This window comes from Colobus angolensis, unplaced genomic scaffold (genome assembly GCF_000951035.1).
Source record: "Colobus angolensis palliatus isolate OR3802 unplaced genomic scaffold, Cang.pa_1.0 Scaffold2, whole genome shotgun sequence".
In the NCBI taxonomy this organism is placed as follows: domain Eukaryota; kingdom Metazoa; phylum Chordata; class Mammalia; order Primates; family Cercopithecidae; genus Colobus; species Colobus angolensis.
The window spans coordinates 27,270,046-27,291,721 of NW_012115154.1; the positions used below are offsets into that span (position 1 = coordinate 27,270,046).

At 48.3% G+C, this 21,676-nt stretch overlaps 1 protein-coding gene across 1 annotated transcript in view; it reads right to left on the reverse strand.

The window, feature by feature from the left end:
* VIPR2 (vasoactive intestinal peptide receptor 2) overlaps nucleotides 1-20,953 on the reverse strand; it is a 123,019-nt gene extending 102,066 nt beyond the window's left edge. Inside the window, exons 1-10 of the mRNA XM_011941604.1 lie at nucleotides 20,891-20,953; nucleotides 16,955-17,207; nucleotides 16,430-16,683; nucleotides 15,986-16,259; nucleotides 14,734-14,764; nucleotides 14,135-14,245; nucleotides 13,727-13,920; nucleotides 12,251-12,382; nucleotides 605-777; nucleotides 283-409 (exon numbers count right to left, since the gene is read on the reverse strand). Coding sequence (XP_011796994.1) covers nucleotides 283-409; nucleotides 605-777; nucleotides 12,251-12,382; nucleotides 13,727-13,920; nucleotides 14,135-14,245; nucleotides 14,734-14,764; nucleotides 15,986-16,259; nucleotides 16,430-16,683; nucleotides 16,955-17,207; nucleotides 20,891-20,953 — 1,612 coding nt within the window. The remainder of the gene's footprint in view (nucleotides 1-282; nucleotides 410-604; nucleotides 778-12,250; nucleotides 12,383-13,726; nucleotides 13,921-14,134; nucleotides 14,246-14,733; nucleotides 14,765-15,985; nucleotides 16,260-16,429; nucleotides 16,684-16,954; nucleotides 17,208-20,890) is intronic.
* Nucleotides 20,954-21,676: the final 723 nt, after the last annotated feature.

The following is a 21,676-nucleotide window of genomic DNA, read 5'->3' on the forward strand; positions in this document are numbered from 1 at the left end:
GGGGGAGTGTGAGTGGGTGGGGGGAGTGTGAGTGGGCGGAGGGGGAGTGTGAGTGGGCGGAGGGGGAGTGTGAGTGGGTGGCCGAGGGTGGGCTGGAGAGCCTTTTCCGCAGATGGGGCACCTTGGGCGGAAGAGCTGCGAGCAGCGACTGTGCCCAGAGCTTCCGAGGGGGAGACAGGGCCAGTTCTGGAGGCCTGGATTCTCTGCACGGTTGAACTAAAGTCCAACACCCTACGAAACGGGATGCGCACAAGCGGCTCCTTCGGTTCCGACTGCTCCTACCTCGCTCAGAATTCCCACTGATGCCGGGGTGGCCGGTGCTTACGTGTGTCCGTGAAAGGTGACTGCGACTCTGCGGGGCGAGTTCCCGCTCCTTCTGGACGTTTTCCACTTCCTCCTCCCAGAGCCCCTGTGTCCCCAGGGCAGAGCAGGCTCCCTTTCCCACAGGCCTCTGCTGGTGCCTGACTCCCGGGGCTGTGGTCTGTCTGGGCCTCAGGTGTGGCCTGCCCCCGGCTGAGCTCATGCACCCAGCAGAAGCCTGGGTCCTGCCTCCTGCTCCCACCCGGGTCTCTTCTCGCCATACCCGGGTCTCTTTTCACCATACCCTCCCTCCCTTGCACGCGCACCTGCCTCTGTCCTGGGGCACACGGGAGGGGCTGAGCCCCCTGAGGCACTTTTCCATGACTCTTCTTGCCCCCTGGACACCCCCTCCAAGGTCATTCCACTTCCCTGCTGCTTCCCACACTGGCAGCCGCCCTGGCTTTTCCAGGCTGAGCTCTGAGGGGAAAAGCAAATCTCTGGCAGAATCTGGCGGACACTGAGCGGCTCCTTGTGTGTTAAGTGTGTTTTCCCCATGAAGCAGAGGCCTGGAACCCAGTGACTCATCAGGGGGAAGCCCTGGGGCTTCGTGATGAGAACAGAGTGAAAGATGCAGCTGTGTAATCATTTTCTAAAAAGTACCATGCTAGTACTGCATACTTTTCCGAAAGAGGAAGGAAGCTTCCCAGAAACGTGACTCTCTCAGATCCTTCTGATGTCCTGCCACACCCAGATGAGTACTTTGGGTTCTAGAGACCACATCTGCCCGGGTGGAGGAGAGGGGCACCCGGAGGACGATGGTGACCTCAGGTGTGCCCCAGCCAGGCCATTTTTAGCTTGTACCTGTGAAGAAACTCATCATTTGCCTGTGTCCCTCCTTTTGTGTCTTTTAAAAACCTAAATATTAGACTTTAAAAAATTACTTCCTCCACTCTCTTAACAAAAAGCCTAGGATGTTGGAGAACGTCGTCAACTTTAATCCCTTCTTCCACTCCAAGCTGTGGAATTCTGGGGAGGAACTGCAGGGGTCCGGGAGCTGCTGTTGAGGGTGGGCGGCCCTTCCGAGCCTGGACCCTGGTCCTTTCAGGTTCCTTAGAGCAATGTGGCATGCGTGCAGCCCTCTGTGGCTGCGTCCAGCCCTTGGCCTCCCAGCTGGCAGGTGCATGGCCTCAGTCCCCTGGGCTATGGAGCAGAATTCCTAACTGTGCTTGGCCTACTTCTCAAGATGATGAGGAAGATAAAATCAAAGGCCAGCCGTAGGAAGCTTTCACCAATACTTTTTAAAGGGTGTAGACAAGATGCACTGCTGTGCGTCTGTCAGGGTGGACACGGGCGCGTGTGGGGCTTTGACTGCAGGCCTGGTCGGCCCGTCTGCCCTGTGCGGTTTCCAGCCGTGCCTGTGTCCAGCCATAGCTGAATATTGAGTGAGACGAATTCAGGAGGGCAGACATTCCTGGGAGCGTGATCGCCGTGGCCTGGAAGGGCTGGCCGTGCTAGGCTGGTGCTAGAAAGCTCAGGAACGTGGGATAGCAGAGCTCTCATGTGATTTAAAAGTCCTCTTCCGCCAACCCGGTCCTGCCTCAGCCCTGGAGCCCCAGCCAGCAGCTGCAGCAGCGGTGGCTTTTGTCTCTTCAGTTTTGATGCTGTGGTGTTAGGTACATGCACTTTAAGGATTCTTATATCTGCTTTGAGAACTGACCCTTTAATCATTAGGCAACACTTATCTTTATCCCTGATAATTGCTCTGAAGTTTGTTTTGTTTAAAATATAGCTACTGCCAATTTCTTTTGTTTAGTGTGAGCATGGTATGCCATTCCCAACACCTTCTTCTTTAATATATCTGTGTCTTAATATTTACAGTGGGTTTCTTGTCGACAACATGCAGGTGAGGCTCATATTTTTATCTACCCTGAAACTGTCTGTCTTTTAACTGGTGCATTTAGACCACTGATGTTTAAAGCAGTTCTTGATATAGTGGGATTAATGTAATAGCTACTATTTTTCTCACTGTTTTCTATTCATTGTCTATTATTTGCTGCTGTTTCATTTTGAGTTTTGGTCTTCCACTCTTTTTTCTGCCTTCTCTGGTCTTAATTGAGCATCTTATGTGATTTCATTTTTCATGTCTTCACATATCAATTATCTTTTTTGGTCTACTTTTTTGTACGAAATGATCGTCCTTCAGTGTGCAATATACTTTTATACGAATTCAAGTTCCCTTTCAAATAACACCACAGCAATTCACAGGTGGTGCAAGTACCTTAGAGTACTTCCAATGACTTCTTCCATCCCTTGTAAGTTGTCATTCAATGAACTTATCCATAAGCAACAATTATTAACCAAATATTGTTGCTGTTATTATTTTGAGCAAACTGTTATCTGTTAGATAAATGAGGAAAAAAACATTTTGATTTACGTTCATTTATTTCTTCTCTAACACTTTTCACTTCTTTATGTAGTCCGGAGTTCCTGCCTTACGTCATTTTCCTTCTTCTTTTTTTTTTTTGAGATGGCATCTCACTCTGTCGCCCAGGCTGCAGTGCAGTGGCGCGATCTCGGCTCACTGCAACCTCTGCCTCCCAGGTTCAAGAGATTCTCCTGCCTCAGCCTCCCGAGTAGCTGGGATTACAGGCATGCACCACCATGCCAAGCTAATTTTTGTATTTTTAGTAGAGACAGAGTTTCACCATGTTGGCCAGGCTGGTCTCGAACTCCTGTCCTCAAGTGATCCACCCACCTTGGCATCCCGAGTCTGTGTGCTGGGAACACAGGCATGAGCCACTGAGCCTGGCCCAATTTTCCTTCTTTCTAAAGAACTTCTTTGAACTGTTCTTTCAGGGCAGGTCTACTGGCATCAAATGTCCTCAATTTTTGTTTGAGAAAGTCTTCATTTCTTCTTCATTTTTTAGAGTTAATTTTGCTGGATACAAATTTCTAAGTTGGTGAACTTTTCTCTCAATATTTTAAATATTTCACTCCACTCTCTTCTTGCTTGCATGGTTTTGAAGAGATGTGGTCTAATTCCTAACTTTCTTCCTTACGAGTAGATTTTTCCCCTGTTGTCTGTCCTTCCTTCCTTCCTTCCTTCCTTCCCCCCTTCCCCCTTTCATTCCCTTCCTTTCCTTCTTTCTTTTGACAGGCAGGGCCTCATTCCTTTGCCCAGGCTGGAGTGCAGTGGTGATCATGGCAGCCTCGATTTCCCTGGCTCAGGTGATCCTCCCACTTCAGCTACCTGAGTAGCTGGGACCACAGCCACACACCACCATGCCCAGCTAATTCTTTTTTGTATTTTTGGTAGAGACAGGGTCCCAACGTGTCGCCCAGGCTGGTCTCAAACTCCTGGGCTCAAGCAATCTACCTGCCTCAGCCTCCCACAGTGCTGGGATTACAGGCGTGAGCCACCGTGCCCAGCCAGTCCTTGTAATGTTTTCTCTGTCTTTGACTTCATGCAGTTTGAATATGACATGCCTACACATAGATCTTTTAGTATTTATTCTTTTTATTCTCTGGGCTTCCTGGATCTGTGGTGTGTATCATAAATGTTGGAAACGTCTCAGTATTGTTTCAAATATTTCATCTATTCATTTATCTCTTTCTTCTTCTGGTATTTTCATTATATGTATGTTACACATTTTGAAATTGTCCTGCAGTTCTCGAATATTCTGTTTTAAATAGTTTGGATGTTTGTCCCTGCCCAAATCCCTTGAATTGAAATCCCCAGCGCTGGAGGTGGGGCCTGGCAGAAGCTGATTGGATCATGGGTGCAGCTGTCTCATGACTTGGTGCCCTCTTTGTGAGAGTGAGTCGTGAGATCTGTTCACTTAAAAATATGTGGTGTCCCTCCACGTTCGCTGCCCCCTCCATGCTCGCTCCCTGCTCCCCTCTCGCTCTCCCCCTGGCTCTCCCCTCCCTCTCGCTCCCCCATCCAGTCTTGCTCCCCCCACTCTCGCTCCCTCCTCCACTCTCGTTCCCCCTTCACTCTCGCTCTCTTTCTCCCCTCTCGCTCTACCCACTCGCTCCCACCTCCCCTCTCGCTCCCCGCTCCCCTCTTGCTCTCCCCCTCTACTCTCGCTCCCACTTCCACTCTTGCTCCCACTTCCACTCTTGCTCCCACTTCCACTCTTGCTTCTATCTCCACTCTCGCTTCCATTTCCACTCTTGCTTCCATCTCCACTCTCGCTCTCCCATCCACTCTTACTCTCACTTGCTCCTGTATTCACCATGTGACATGCCTCTCCCCCTTCACCTTCTGCCATAACTGTAAGCTTCCTAAGGCCTCCCTAGAAGCTGAGAAGATGCCTGCACCATGCTTCCTATAAAGCCTGTAGAACCATGAGCCAGTTAAACCTCTTTACTTTATAAATTACTCAGCCTCAGATATTTATTTATGGTAATGCAAGAATCGCCTAATACAGAAAATTGGTACTAAGGAGTAGGGTATTGCTATAAAGATATCTGAAAATGTGGAAGCAGATTTGGAACTGGGTAGCAGGCAGAGGTTGGAAGAGTTTGGAGGGCTGAGAAGAAGACAGGAAGATGAGGGTAAGTTTGGAGCTTCTTATATACTGGTTAAATAATTGTGACCAAAGTGCTGATAGTGATGTGGAGAGTGACGTCCAAGCCAACAAGGTCTCAGATGGAAATGAGTTGGGGTCTGTGGAAATTTGAGCTTGAGAGTGATGATCTAGGCTGTCTGGTGGGAGAAATTTCTAAGCAGCCATGTTCAACATGTGGCCTGACTGCATCTAACTGCCTACTTTCAGATGCAGGAACACAGGAATGACTTAAAGCTGGAACTTACATTTTCAAGGGAAGCAGAGTGTAAAAAGTTTGGAAAATGTGTAGCCTGGTCGTGTGGTAGAAAATAAAAGCATATTTTCAAGGGAAGAATTCAAGCAATATTTGGAGCGATGACTTGCTAGAGATATTTGCATAACTGAAAAGGAGCCACATGTAACTAGCTGAGAAAATGGTAAAAAGGCCTTGAAGGCATTTCAGAGACCTTCATGGCAGCCCCTCCTATCACAGGCCCAGAGGCCCAGGAGCAAAGAATGGTTTCACAGGCCCAGGGCTCCATTACCTGGCACAGCCTGAAGACACTGTGCCCCATGTCCTGGCTGCTCTGGCTCCAGCCGTGGCTCAGAGGGGCTCAGGTACAGCTTGATAAGCCTTGGTGGCTTATGGCCACCATATGGTGTTAAGCCTGTGGGTGGACAGAATGCCAGAGTCGTGGATTTTAGGGAGCCTCCACCTGGATTTCAGAGGTTGAATGGAAAAGTCTGGGTGTCCAGGCAGAAGCCTGCTGCAAGGGAAGAGCCCTCACAGAGAACTTCTGCTAGGGTTGTGCAGAGCGGAAATGTGGGTTGGGAGGCCCCACACAGAGTCCTCACTGGGGCACTGCATAGTGGAACTGTGAGAAGGGGGCCACCATCCTCCAAACCACAAAAAGCTGTCCACTGACAGCTTGCACTCTGCACCTGGAAAAACCACAGACACTCAACAACCTGTGAGAGCAGCCATGGGCGCTGTACTCTGCAAAGCCACCAGGGTGGTGCTGCCCAAAGCTTTGGGAGCCCATGCCTTGCACCAGTGTTCCCTGGATGTGGAACATAGAGTCAAAGAAGATTATTTTGGAGTTTGATGATTTCATTGGAAAGACAGCACAGCTCTTGGACCAGACCCCACTTCTCTGAAGGTCCAGGGTTTGTGTAGTCTTGGGCTTTGCTGAACACCCCTAAACCCATGCAATGCCTGATGCCTTTCTGCAGTTACCTGATGCTCTTAGAAAAATGACCAAAGTCCTCAATATGCCTTTGTAAACAAAAGATAAAATTCTAAGCCCCCAACCAACTTAATGTACTCCCCTCTTGGCCAAGGGGATCCTAAAGAAACCTGAAAAATGAGTTCAGGCCGTGACAGGGAGAGGGGGTTGGGCAGACCTCACTACACCCTCCTTTCCTTGGAGTTTGTGACCAACATTAACATAAAAACAGAGCTCCTAAGGCGACCAAACAGACTCTTCATAGCAATAAGATAGCAAATTCCCACCAGACTCTGGGAGAGCATCACATGATGGCTAGCAGGCCCTGAAGAAATATATTTCTTTGACATATTTTGAAATGGCCGAGCAAAGCTGTCTCTTGGGGAATCTTGCACTCTGTGGAGAATCCTCGTCCCTCACTAGGTCTTTCTGGAGAGTCTGCCACCTTTTAAGGTCCTGATAATAGAAATTCATATTTACTCTCTCTCAAGCCTGCTACCTGGAGGCTTCATCCACAAGAACCTTGGCTTCCACAACCCCCTTTATCTTAACTCAAGCTGATTTCAAGTCTTCAGGCAGAGCTTAACTCTGTTTTACCCAACTGCCAACCAGGAAATCCTGTAATCCACCTGTGACCTGGAAGGCCCCCACACCCCGCTTTGGGATGTCCCACCTTTCTGGGCCAAATAAATGTTTACCTTCCAGATACTGCTTTATATCTTTTCCTGTAACTTCAGTCTCCCTAAAATGTATAAAGCTAAGCCATACCCTGTCACCTTGGGTGCGTGTTCTTGGGACCTCCTGAGGCTGTGCCCTGGCCCATGGTCCTCAACCTTGGCAAAATCAACCTCTAAGTTGATTGAGACCTGCCTCAAATACATTTTGGTTTACACCTTTGAACAGGCAACCACCCGCCATGCTGGGACTGGCCTGACTTTGCCCGTTGCCCCAGCGTAAGCGTTACTCATATTCCCTATTCTTGGAAATGTCCTGGTTTGGACATATGATGTGAAGCACGTGGTCACCCTACATGCAAGGCCACACCTGATCTGGGCCCGAGACTCCTCCTGGACCCCTCTCGCAGCCTCCACTTTGCCTCTCTTGCCTCAGCCTTGCTGATCTCTGGAAGCCCCAGGCACGCTCTGCCCCAGGCACATGCCTCACCTTCCTCCTGTCTTGACTTGGGTGTCTGCCTTAGGAGAGCCCTCCCAGTCTGAAGAAGCATCCTGCTTTTGCTCGCTGGGGGAAAAGCAGAGACCCTTGGACCTATCTAAGCAGAGTTTAGTGCCAGGCCAGAGGGGGCCCCTACTCAGCCCAGCGGGAGGCTCCATGATGGAGCCAGAGCAGCTGGAAGAACATCTCAGATTGTCCAAGAGCCGGGCACACACCAGCACGCGGCGCAGCCCTGCCCGGGCCCCCTCTCCCACCCCGGGCAGGTGGGGCTCACAGAGAGGCCACCAGCCTCTCCCTTCTGATTCTGACCAGTTCTTCCAGGAGTTGTCTCTTTCTCCTCTCCTGAGGCCCTGACTGTTACCATCCTCCAATTTCTCAGACCAACCAGGCTCAGAGTTCTTTAAACTCCCCTTTACAAGGAGGTGTTGCCACTTTCTTGGAGAACTACTTTTAATAGAATATGATGCGATCGGATACAATGTTTAGAGAGGTTATTGGATGTCGGCCCTCCAGTGAATGCTGCACATTGTGGGTTCGTACAGCAGGTGTTGATGTTTGTTGATGAGCAAGTGGGCAGATGTATGAGTGACTGCTGGTTCCACTTACTCCAGTCTAGAGGCTTCAGCCAGCACCAGGACAGCAGGGCCCCTCCCTGAGCACTCGCCCTCAAGCCCAGCCCAGAGCCCACGCTTTGGCTCCACAGGCAGGAGGCAGGTCGGTGGGGCTGCCCTCCAGACCCTTCCCCTCTGCCAGGGCCTCCTCACTTTCCGGGTTTTGCTCTCCTCTCTGATTCCCTTTCAAAGGAGAAGCAAGAGGTGTTAAATCGCTAACATTTGTGCCTGAATTGGTAAACCAGGACTTTCCTTTTTGAGAGGTGAGGCCTGGGTGGGGCCTGGTGGGAGGAGGGAGAAATCTGTCAGCTCAATCTCCCTGGTCATCTGTAGGCATCTGTCACGCATTTGTTACACGTCCAAAATTCTGAGGGTGTGGGGGATCCAGGGAGCATGGGGAATGGGGAGAGGGGGTGAAAGGAGGGTCCTGGGAGTGACAGGGAGACCCTGCAGGCCCGGGAGGCCGGCGATTCCAGGCCAGAGGGTCCTGGACTTCAGAGAGAAGCAGGGTCTGGTTTGACAGCCATGCCAGCTTTCCAAGTGGCTTTTTAGGGAGAAGAGAAGAAAACAAACAACATGAAAGAAACAAAATGGGGAACTATTTTTAGCTGCATATGAAGCAGAAATAGAAATCTAATTGAGAAATAAATTGGCGAATGAGGCTAAGTTTAAAAGTTTGTTTAGAAATGAATAGGGAAGGATAATTAACGACTCAAGTGACCCTTTAAATAATTAGTGATGTTCTCCTGGGAGTAATTAAAGCATCACATGAAAGTGAGGCATTTTCTATGCCTAATTGTTCTTGGTTACTATTTTTACACACAAAACCAGAGTTTTTACAATATCAAGAACTTTTGTCCTCGTATTTTCATTAAAATACTGATTTTTTGTTCTTAATCTTTTTTCCCATTTTCTAACCTATTTTATAGGTCCTTTCCCCAGTTCTGAACGTCCTTTGGAAGAGGGTGGGGAGAGGCAGATGAGGGTGACAGGACGGAGACATTCCCTCACCGTGAGAGCTTTCAAAGTGTTATTTACTACCAATTACTAAGCAATGCTTTCCCAGGACAGAAGGCTAACAGCGGCTAATTAACATCCCCCTCGCTGGCGTCCTGAGGGGCAGGGTCTTCTCTTTTATTTTCAACCCCGTGGCAATCAGAAGCGCCCTGAGCAGCCAGAGGCCAGGTGTGCCAGCTCTATGTGGTCTACGTGGAGGTGTTATCTGATCTCTCGGGACACAAGTCTCATTTGTAAGAGGAACCAGTTGAAGGGCTGGTAGACTATTTCAGTGACCCCCAGCACCCTCAAAGGCAAACTAGAGTGACATTTAAAAACCGAATTTAGCTTCATTTTCATATTCACTTGGAGTCTTTAACAAAATAAACTGACATTAGGAGGCATTTTACCTCCTATGCTGTCAAAACCGGAAATAAAACCCCTTATAGTTCCTTTTGCGTCTTTGGAAGACAGAAGCCCTGGAATGTTGCACGCCTGGGATCAGGAGCACTCCTGTAGCCACGGCGGTGTCTCGGCTGCGCCGTGGGATCCTGTCCTTACCCCAAGGATCAGTTCTCATCTGAAGGACAGAGGTATTACAGTGACAGCTCACTCATGAAAAGATGACTTTTCCAGGAAATTCGCTGTCTAAAAATTGCCAAGACCAGGGACATTCGTAACAGCCCAGTTCTAGGAAAGCCAGGAGGAACTGCTCTCTGACCGGGAGGGCGTAAACGCTCTGCTGCCCGGACCTGAGGTCGGGCTTAGACCCTGGGCCCGGCCACCTTGGGCAATGGGGACCCTGTCTCTTCCAAAGGCTGTGGGCCCAGCTGACCGCATGACTGGCCCTGCTCACCCCCTTCCCTCAGTCCTTTCGGACTCCGCTCCATGGATATGCCTCATCGCGGAATTCCGTCATCACAGTTGGAGCTTCTAGCCTAGGGCTGTGGTCAGTGTTTAAGCACAGATGCCGCTGCGGAGGGGAGCCCTTCACATTGGAGAGCAGAGGACAGGAGTGTGGGGAAAGAGGGTGAATGAGCCACAGAAAAGGGGGCCAGGGGTAGAGATTCTCAGGGTAAATTTGTCAACCACAGAATTTTTCTGTGACTTTAATTTCAATGAAGCTCAATTTTGTGAAAGTTGACTGTTATTTCTGAATTCTTTAATAGAACAATGCATACCTGTGGAAATACATTTTCTTTCCATTTAACAGTTTCCGTAATCTCTATTTATAGTAAATGTGATAAATAGCTACCTATCTTAGGGCACGTGCACCATGCCAGGCACCCAGCCAGGTAGGTACTAGGAACTCTGAGTAACTTCCTGCCTCGTAGGGACTGATGCTTGGGGACTAGTGGAATCTGTTAGGAGAAGCCACACACCCTGTGTTAGAGTTCTCCAGAGAGACAGAACCAACAGGATGAGATGTAGATATGGGTATGTGAGGGGGGATTACTGGGGGCCTGAACCGGCTCACACAATTATGGAGGCTGCAATGTCTGGCGATGTGCCCTCTGCAAGCTGGAGCACCAGGGAGGCTGCTGTGCACTTCAGTCCAAAGGCCCGAGAGCCAGGGGTCCCATGGTGTACTTCTCAGTCCTGGGCTGAGGGCTTGTGAGTCCAGCGGCTACCAGGGCAAATCCCCAAGCCCTGGGGCCCGAAGGCCGGGGAGCCTGGAGCTCCGAAGTCCACAGGCCGGAGAAACAGTGTCTCGGCTCTCTGGAAGACAGAGAATTCTCCCTTCCTCCACCTTTGTTCCCTCTGGGTCCCCAGCTGACTGGGTGGGCAGTGCCGGCCCGCAGTGAGAGCAGATCTGCGCTGCTCCGTCCACCGACCCACGCGCTGATCTCCCCAGAGACACCCAGAAATCATGCTTCACCAGCTATGCAGGTGTCCTGAATCCAGTCAAGTCGATGCCTAGAATTAACTGTCACGCATGCACACATGTACTGCATCTCGTTAAGAGGAGGGAAAGTTCTATCCCCCGTATTTTGCTGAGATTTGTGTAGGACTCCAGGATACGACATTCCCATGGGCACGATGCTCTTCGCAGAGCCTTGAACTGTGTGACACACCAGGGACTTGTGTGATTTTACCGGAAGAGGGTTATAAACCGTGCATTACAACCTGGAGGGCAAAACTCATTAAATCGTGGAGGACGGACTGGAGGGCAAAACTCATTTTCCAAAGATTAACTACCTCATTCATGACAAGTTTTGAATTTCAAAATATCAGATGAAAAATTTTCTACACAAATAAATGGATAGGAGAAAACAAATGCATGTGATCGAACTGCGTGGGATATGAGGTTGTTTGCTAGAAATGTCATCCCGGGTGAGCCTGCCTCTACCACCTCCCTTCCCCTGGTCTGCTTATCCTGCCTCTGCCACCCTGAGACAGCAGGACCAAGCCCTCCCCTCCCCCCCACCTCAGTCCCTCCAGGTGGGGAAGAGGAGGGTGAAGGCCTGTAGCTCTGGAGAACAGAAGGCAAGCTTGGAGGGGGGTTTGCAGTGCTGCCATCCTAGTCACCGCTCCCCCTCACACCAGGAGGCAAGGCCTTTACGACACACACTTCCACTTCGTGAACAGTAAACTTAGTGTCTCTTCTGGTTTTCTTAATACCATTTTCTTTAACTAATTTTATTGTAAAAATACAGTATGTAATACATGTAGCATACAAAATATGTGTGACTTAATCTATTCATGTCAGCGGCAAGGCTCCTGTCCACAGAAGGCTATGAGAACCTAAGTGTTTTGGGGAGTGAAAAGTTCTTTGCAGATTTTCAGCTGTGCAGGGTGGGAGGCGTTGGGCCCCGAGTCCCCTCTTCGTTCAAGGCCCACTGTATAAGCTTTTCCATCTTTTCCATCAAGAAGCAAGTGGTGATGCACGTTCAAGAATCTTCTTTCTTCAGCTGTCTTCTCCAGTCCACAATCATTCTACGTGGCAGATGATGCTGGTGTGCCAGAAATACAAGTTTCCAGACTCAACTAAATGTGTGCCTGGCTGTAGTCAAAATCATTGTCCTCTTTGAATTTGAAGTTGAGGTGTAAGTCACGCACAGTGAAGGGCAAAGTTCCTAAGTGGGCGACCAGCGGGTTTTCCAGTGGCCTGCACTTGTGGAGCCGCTCCTCTCATGAAGACAGAACCTCGGAGGACGCAGGGGCTCCCTGGCTCCACCTCCCGGCCACGATGCCGCCTCGCTGCCTGGCTCAGCCGTGCCTTTCATTTCAAAACTGCAGCCAAGGCAGAGTCAGAGCGTGGGTGATGGATGACTCGGCCCAGGACTGTGGTGCTCCTGCTGCTCATTCTGACGGGTGACTACAGGCCGCACAGGCCGATTTGTGTGACCTCTGACTGTCGTGTGTTCCCACCTCTCAGCAGGATGCAGACTTGCGGAGTGCAGGGCCTTGGACCTGCGTCTCTCGTCCCCAGTGGTGTCTAAAGAGGTGCTTTCCACACGACACTGTTTGCCGGCATAGAACTTGCAACATTCCGTCCACACCGCAGCCGTCTTCAGATGGTCTCACAAGACAGAAAACGGAAACTCCCAACTGGTTAATCCATTATCGACAATTTATTTAGGACCCAGGATGGGCAAGGTGCTTTGCTTGGCATTTGAGGAGAAACAGCAGTGAGACCACAGGCCATGTCCTCCTTAGTACTTTGTTCTAATCAACTCAGCTGACCACACAGATGGAATTTAGATAGACAGAAAATAAATGAAATAAGTATTGAGCTTTAACTCAAATTCCTTTATGAGTCAACGGAAGAGCCAAACACACCAACTTGGACACATTGTGACGGCAGAAAACGAAGATCTGTTAAGCCCCCAAATCAACCCACATTTCTCCTGAAGAATGCACTTGTATTAAAGTGTTTCACTCCTCCACGGTCGTATTCTACTTTGATTTCCTTCTTGCAGCATATACCCTCCCTCCAGACCGTAAAAGACGTTGTGGTAAGGAAGTGCCACAGGATGTGAGGAAAATGAAGAGGATACTCAAAAGCACAACGCAGAAACGACAATTAGATTTACCCCGTGTTGATTTCCCCACTCCGTCGTGTGGAGCAGAGTGTGTTGGGAAAGGTGCTTTGCTTTGTTGCCCGGTTATGTGAGGTCGGTCCACGTCGTGACTTGTCCCTTGGAACCTGGTGGCAGCGCTGTTTTCATAGGCACCACCGGCGTGTTGACAGCTGTGTGGAGGTCAGAGCCCACGGACCCTGGGGACCACTGCCGCCCCGTGCGCAGGGAACAACACACCTGCTGAAGGCCACGCAGTCAGCTGAAGCCAGAGCCGGCTGCTGTGTCTTTGCAGGACACTTCTGCTCCTCTGTCCCAGTGTGAGGTGCCACGACAAAGGCCAGGCCTCGCTCAGTGCCTCAGCAGCCAGCCCAGGGCTTGGAATGCTTTGTTGCATAGATCTGGAGACCACATCCAGGATAACACTGAATTACCAATTTCTGTTCTGTGTGCTGAAGTTTCATTGCCATAGCCTTGAGTCCAGGCCTTCTGCTCCGGCTGGGACAGGGGAGAGAAGTTCCACCACCTCCATCAGAGCAGGCCCTGCCTTCCTTCACCCTGAGAAGCCTGTGGCTTACTTTACGGCAGGCACTTCACATGAATATTTGATTCGATCCCACTAATTGCTATGGAGTAAATGTTATTTGTATTCCTGTTTTAGTGACAAGGAAACTGAGATTGTGGTGGTAGAGCCTGAGAGGGAATCCCAGTGGTCTCATTTTAGGGCCCATAACCTTAACCTCTTCCGATGCTCCCTCCTTCTCACTCCAAGGCACTTGCCTTTCTGGCCTGCACAGAGGCAGGTCCTATGATTTCATGATGTGCCGGTGTCTCTGCCCTCTCACTGGCCAGCATGAAACTCTGGATCCCTGAGAGGAGCTGACCATCGCAGCAGCTTCGGGTAAACGCTTGTGAATGAACAGGGAAGGAGCGGCTGATGGTACCCAGCCTGGCACCTGCGCCCGACAGGCCTGGTGCTCCCGCCGGCTGTGGAGGAGCGGGTCCCCCAGACTCTGTGACTGTGAGACCCTTCTCAGCCCTGGAAGAAACATCAGTTACTGGAGACAGAACTGTTACACTTTAACAAAATGTCACTTGCTCACTTGGAGACAAAGTTCAGCCCAGCCACTGCTGCAGGCACTGTGGACCCATTTTTTTTTTTTTGGAAGAAAAGGACTATTAAAACAGACCATTGGTTTTGTTACCGAAGTGCACAGAAACCCAAAAGGACAAGCTGGTGTGGAGCAAATCACCTGGTTTCCCAGTGGGGCGTTGGAGCTGCTGAGCCAGACTCCAGCCGGAGACCGGTGGCGCCCGCTGAAACCGACCGGCAGTTCTGCAGCGTCACAGCCTCACCTGTTGCTCTGAATAAGAGAACATTCCTGTTAATGTTTCCATTTCCTTACAGTTCTGTTTATGAAATGCTCCTTTGAAATTACTACTTTAATGCAATCTAGGAATTTAATTCCTAAGAAAATGGAAAAATGAAGTGCTCTGAGTCACCAGCCAGAGATCACAGTGACGGGCTCCAGGGCGTTGCTGTGGGTGGTGGCCGGGGGCACCCTCGGGAAGCTGTGGTTGGTGTCCCTCTAAGAGGCTTCCCAGAGCTGCACCTCTTGGTGCAGGAACAGCCTTCTTGCCGGTGACATACACTCTTCCTGACATCTCCACTAAATTGCTCGTTTTTGTCAACATCCAACCTAGACACTGCTCACACCGAGTGAGAACGGCTCACTCCCCACACAGTGACTCCTCGGAGCCATTTCCCACTGTGGGATTCTTCACCAGCTTTCTTGGCAGGTCCGTCTCTCCTTAGCGATACCACAAATCACCCTTCCACGACCAAACCCACCTGAATCGATTGGTTCTGTTCCCTTCCCGACCTGCCAAACACGTAAAATTATAATTCCAGTGAAGTGACCCATTTAACAGGGGGTTTCAGTGGAAGAAGAAATGTCGTGGGAAATTTCACAAAACCAGTGAAATTGTTATTTATTTATTTTTTGAGACAAAGCCTCACTCTGTTGCCCGGGCTGGAGTGCAGTGGCACGATCTCGGCTGACTGTAACCTCCGCTTCTCGAGTTCAAGTGAGTCTCCTGCCTCAGCTTCCCGAGTAGCTGGGATTACAGGCACGTGCCACCATGGCTGGCTAATTTTTGTATTTTTAGTAGAGATGGGTTTCACCATGTTGGCCAGGCATATGTGTGCCTGAGCCACGTGGCGTCCAGCCTGGGACTGGCCACGGCGACATGAATGGCCCCACGTGGGAACTGCCCAGCTGAACCCTTACCAAGTTTCTGACACACAACATTCCGTGTACAGGCAAAATAAAACTTATGTTTAAAGCCGCTAAATCCTGGAGTGTTTGTTCCACAGCAGCAGCAGCTGAAGCAGGTCCCGGATGATGTCAAACGTCTTGCAGCTATGCGGAGGGCACCATCAGTATTGCACCTTCCTCAGCTGACTCTCAGGCCGGAAAGCATCCCGATTAAATGGGGTCCTAAGGTGACGCCAGCCCTAGCCACAGTCACAAATGCTGAGAGCCTGTAGGTGAATTCGGGTCACAAAGTCTAACACCTTCCTTGCAGGTTTCACGTTTGCCTGTTTCTGGATGCAGCCTGGGAACAGTAAGGGTGGGTGCGCCTGCTCTAGGTGTGCCACTGTGTCTGGGTGTGAATGCTTTTAGCCCCCACAGGAGGCAAATGCCACTTTACCTTCGCTTCGAGGTGCAGAGAGTCACGAGTGCAGGAATGAGGTGAAGCAAAGCTGTGCGGCTCCGTGGGGCAGGACTCACCCCAGCCGGTCTGGTCCAGCAGCTGCACTCTCAGCTAGACCCTTAGGTGGGAAATCTTAGCGACTTTTCTAGGGTGAAGCTCTATGGCGTTGTGATAGGGTTTTTTCGATGCTGCTTTCTCAGCCTAGAAAAGCACAGAGTGGGTGCCCTCCCTGCTCCATGGTACACGTTTTGATTGTTTACTGCTATATAACAAACTCTCACAAAAGTTAGTGGTTTCAAACACCTGTTTGATTTTGCACACGATTTCATGGACAAGGGATCTTCTGATCCTCCAGGTGCTGGCGCAGCTGAGGCGGAGGGACCCACCTCTCACTGGGTTTTCTGAGTGTGCCTGGCCTCTCTCTGTCTCTCCACGCGGGCTCTCTGCACAGCTGGAGCTGCCCATGTGCGTGGAGCCAGCGTGGTGCTTCTCACATGGCGTGGCTTCGTGAAGGCAGGTGACATCCGCTGCAGGCCAGGTCAGGGCTGTGCCTGCAGCCAGCAGCTTCAAGCCTCCGACCCTCAGTCTGAACCGCAAGTCCTGCCCAGGTGTGAAGGGTGAAGAAACAGGAGCCTCTCCTAAGGGAGTGGCCAGAGCAGACTGCAGAGGAGAGTGTGGGGTGGGAGATGCTGGAAAATGTCGTCTGCCACAGCAGGTGGGTGAGCAGGCGAGAGAAGGAGAGGATGTGGCACCTCCGTTTCCCAGGAGGTTTCACCCCGCCTCTGGGACGAAGACCCACCAGCTCCACCTGGCCAGGAACCTGTTCTCACTTCTCCTTCCTTTGCAATGGAGACGACGTCTGTTACACCTGACTCCAAGGCTCCTGCAAGTATAAAACCAAATGTGGTTGGGACTGGGTTAGAGACCAGAGCACTCTGGAAATGCCCGTTGATGCTTTCTGAAGAGCCGTTGGGCAGCATGAGAACAGACGATGACGCACTGCCCTTTTGCCCCTGGAGACCCAGTTCCATCTGGAAAGCCAGCACCATAAACATGAGCTGTGGACTTTTGAAAATTGGAGACGCTGCATGAAGAAAGTTCCAGGACCTCGCCAAGCCGCATAGTTAGCAAGCAGCAGAGCAAGAGAGAAGCCAACACTGTACCATTCTCAACCAGCCCAGCATTCTGTGCCATTTTTACCAAACCCTCACCCACTGGAACTCAGTGATGTGATCAGGACCATTACGGTGTCAGCTTATTTCCAGGACGACATTTTAAAAACTTGTAGCTGTTAAAAATGTAAACCAAGGCCCAAATGTTTCCTTTAACAGGTCTCAGCAAGCGGAGAGGGTGACCTGACAGTGCAGCCCTGCTCTCAGCTGCCGTGACCCGCACAGTCACTGGGAGGGAGGGTCCTGTGGATGCTGCCCTGTCCATGGCTGCACTGCGAGGTGAGGTCTCAGAGCCATTGTTGTCCAAGGTTACCTGGGCATTGAAGGCTGGGGGAGCAGGATGTGGTTTCTCCACATTGTCTGATCCTGATGGCAAGCATTTGATGTGTGAGTGGCTGCTGGAAAGCGCTGGAATCCCATAAGCAGATACAATACACTGGGGAGAAAAGGGCCACGAAGGTAATAAAGTAATAGCCAAGGACAGACAAATTTCCTGGAGCAGAGACTCCGAGGAGCTGAGACTTAACCAATTAAATCCATCAGTGGAGGAGGCAGCACCTGTAGACGAGAGACTTGTATTTGTTTCCTAAGCGCCTTTAAGTTTTGGGTAACAATTTCTAATTTATTAACATAGAAACAATGTTTTTTTAGATCAATAAGAGCACAAACTCCTCCTTACTGACCTGTTAAGGTGTCAAGAATGTGTAATTTGGGGCACCACTGAGGCTAAATTGCTCGTTTCAGATTGTATGGCTTGAAGGGAATTTGAGGTATTTTATGAAAACAAGAAAAGCGAAGGTTAATATTTGGAGCAAATGATGATCTTCGTGGCTGAGTCCAGAGGGCAGCTGTCGCGAAGATTTGCAGATTTGAGTTTGAAGCATCTGGAGATGGTTGAATGTGGCAGCAGGTGAGATCCGATGGACCTCTCTGGTTCGTAGCTGGCATGTCCCTGGTGACGTCACCAGCTGTTCTGGTGAACCCTGAGTGACCCATGGCAGCGGGCATGAATGCTGTCCGTTCGTGGTCTGCCACAGGGATTTGTCCTAAGTTTAAAGTCATCCAGATTCAGTCTGCAGGGCTTGGGAGAAAAAGATAAATATTCCATGTTCGTTTGTTTGTTTGTTTTTACAAAAGCATATTTTATCAAATGGTTGCAAGTTATAGACAGCTTAATAGAAAAAAAGGGTTCTATAATCTGAAAAATAAGACATTAAAGAGCCAGTAATGTTTCAAACAAAAAGTCATAAAAGTTATAATAATTCTAATAATTCAGTACCATATAATTAACAGCACTGAATTTTGTTTTGTTCAATCTTTGCTTAGCAGTTTTATGAATCCATCAGGTTTTCGTTACAGTTCTGGAAATCCGTACTCAATAGTATGATCTTAAAGGTATGAGACACAGGTCCTTGTTAGAGTTTTTCTCATGAATCTCTTGCAATTTTGTATCAAGCAACTGACAAGAAAACTTGGTTGATTTGGTGACATGCCACATTTTAAGAACATAGAGTTATGACTGATGATGTGATACCAGAACATATTGGATTTTTAGAAATTTCATGTAATTTTTAAGCACTTCTATGAATAATACATATCCATGTGAGTCTAACCTAAGACTCTGTATTTGACAATGCTTCTCATGCAATTTTACATATTCAATAAGCTTATTAGTTTAGCATCTCTCTTTTTATAAGGAGAGAAAATGTTCTTTTGATGTGTTCCCCAGGGTCCCTCCTGAAAACTACCAAAGTTAATTTGAGGTGAAAAAGACTCAATGTAGAATTTGATTTTGGGACGCTGTTAAAAATGTCAAATGGTTTAAAACACTTAAGACCACAGGCCACTGTGGAACGAGGCCAAAGTGACAGCAGATTTTGAAGGCAAATACAGGAAGCAGCTTAGATGCAAAAAAAAAAAAAAAAAAAAAAAAAAAATCTTAGCTTTTTTAGTATTGAAAAGAGCATTAAGTAATCAAAAACCTAAAAAAAACAACATGAAGCATAAGAAATTAATCTAATAAAACACAAAAATCATTTTTTTTAGGCCAATTGCTTAAAAGGCTAAGAAAACCTCTCATAATGAAGAGCAGACCAACTTCAAGAAAACCTTGTCCTTTTAACAGAGAGAAAGCAAACTTCTAACTTTGTGTCAGTACTTCTTAAACTTTTTTTTTTTTAAAAACCTTGAGTACAATTATTCTAATCTTAGTTTGATCACACATAAATATTTTTTTCTCAGACCTTCTACAATTTTCTATATGCATTAAATTTTTGTCTTACTCATTTTCTTCTTCATTCTGGAACAATCAGTTATCTTGCTTTAGGAGAAAATTAATCTCTTTTGTTCCTTAAACACAGACCTCTGTATTTTTTCTCATTAAAAGCACATTCTACTTTCTTTGCAAATTTTTCATATACTGTTGTTTGCTTCCATCTTTATTATTTCTAGTGGTTTTAATGACACATGTTAATTTAAATTTTTAATCCTTTGTGACATTAATATTCACCGTGAATTAGGTAGTACATGATATCATAGTTATTAGATAGTGTGTGTTTCCTCAGCACGGGACACTCTTATGGGCAGACCCAAGTAGCTCCAGTTCCTCCATAATAACCCAAAAATAATTAAGCTTTAGTTTATTTTGTGAAACATTAAACTTAATGTTATAGTAGCTTATCTTATCTGGGCATGATCTAGATATTTAATAACTATCATTTAAGTTAGTATAATTTTAGGGTTTCAAATTTTGAAAGTATTTTGGAAACTGTAGGCAGACTTAACTCCTTGTCATCTCAGGATATTTTTCTTGTTGACAGATTTTGTAATAGAAATTGTGTAAACTTATTTGACTATTACAGCTAGGTAGAATATCCATTTCTACTAAATCATCAATATTCTCATTTATTAAAAATGCCTCACTGGGTGTGGTGGCTCACACCTGTAACCCCAGCACTTTGAGAGGCCAAAGGATTGCTTGGGGCCAGGAATTTCAGATCAGCCTGGCCAACACAGTGAGACCCCTGTCTCTACAAAAATTTTAAAATTAGCTGGGTGTGGTGGTGCATGCCTGTAGTCCCGGCTACTTGGAGGCTGAGATGGGAAGATTGTTTGAGCCCAGAAGGCAGAGACTGCAGTCAGCTGTGATCACATCACCGCACTTCAGCCTGGGCAACAGAGCAAGACTCTCTTAAAAAAGAAACAAAAACAGAAAGATTACTCAAGTTATGTGACCTTGAAAATGATTTGGGTTAGTTCGTTTGTTTTCTGAGAAAATTTATATAAGCACTTATTTTTCTTTAGGCCAGTAAAATAGAGCTCTTTTAATATTATTTCTAATAATACCATTCAGAGGTAGCATGATGTAACACGTAAATAACATACATATATATAGCCAAACAGATGCAGAGATTCCTGACTTCTGTTCTCAAATTGTAGCCCTGTGCCAGGTACAAAACTCACTGGTCGGTCCAAATTGTGTTCTTGGCAGATAAAGTTATCTGTTTGGATGGCCAAAGTCTTTTGTTAATACATATGGAAAGGACTTTAAGATTTTCCAGTTGCCAGTTTTTTTCTACAGTGTTCCCATTTTTTCTCCCTTCTGATGAGTCATTTCCCAGATGCCTGCATTTTAAAGATTTCAGTATCTCTAAGGCAGGGAGAAAGGACACCAAGTTTTCCCCAGAGAGGAGTTGTGGGCATAGTTGCCTGTTGTCCAGGGTCAGCCTTACTGGGACTGCACGCCATGCTCAGGGAGTGGCCGGGAGACACTGGTGTGTTGACGAGTCCTTCTCCTCTTCAGCTTCAGGTGGCTGCTTTTGTAATAGCTCAGGGTTGTGTGCAAGGCCAAAATCTGAGTTAGTTGTTGCAGATGCCCCAGGCTCAGTGGAGGATTTAATTTGTAAGGAAGTTGGTTTTCAGAATCTTCATACGGAAAAGGCAAGAAATCAAATGTTAGTAGACTCAAAATAGTGTTTTGTTCGAGTGCTGTAGAGATTCCTTTAGGGAGGCTGTATTTTTGGAGTCATTCTGTCTAAAATCAATCTGTATGCCAATCAAAAAATGTATTGCGTGGTTTTGCAGGCACTCAGGATTCCTTTCTCTTGAATGTGCCCGTACGTGGATGATTTCGTCTGGAATAAACTTCCCACTGTGGCCACTGTGACTCAGAGTCCGAGTCATCCTCCTGAGCTGCACCCATTTCTCGAGAAAGCCACGGGCTCTGGGTCTGTAGTTTCTGAACATAAAATGAGCTGGAGTTCCAGATGGGGAGTCACAGCCTCCATGGATTCTGAGGAACCCATAATTCCCTGTTTTTCTCACATTTTTCTTACCTGAGGCCTCCAACTAGACCCAGGCCAGTTCCTGTAGAACACCCAGTTTGACTCTGGATCCCAATCCAGGTTCCAGTGCAGTCCCTGTCAGACCCAGGCTGAGCTCTGGAACAAAAACTGCTCCCATGGAGTCGGAGAGCTCAGGATGCAAGTTGTGGAGCTCGACCTCCTAGAGGGGCTCACCCTGCGGCCACCAAATGCAGCGGGAGAGCAGTAAGTGCAGCGGCCCGAGGGCTGCCCATGCCTGGTTACCCACTGCTCCCGGGGGTCATCGAGGGTCTCCTTCAGATATCGCTTCTGACACCAGACAGTCAAAAAGGTAAACCGAGGCACAGTGACATGTTTAAAGAGTTGATTTGAGCAAGCAACAATTCACGAACCGGGCAGCTCCAAACCCGAGGTGGTTCAGGAACTCCCCTGAGGGAGTGTGAGGGGTAGGTTTTTATAGACGAACACAGAAGTAAAGCAAAGAATGCTGGCTTGGTTACACTTGCACAGCTGCCTCATTTGTTCTGTCCCATTGGAAAGTCCTTCGTTGATACGGTTATTAAAAGTTTGTTGGCTACTTCTG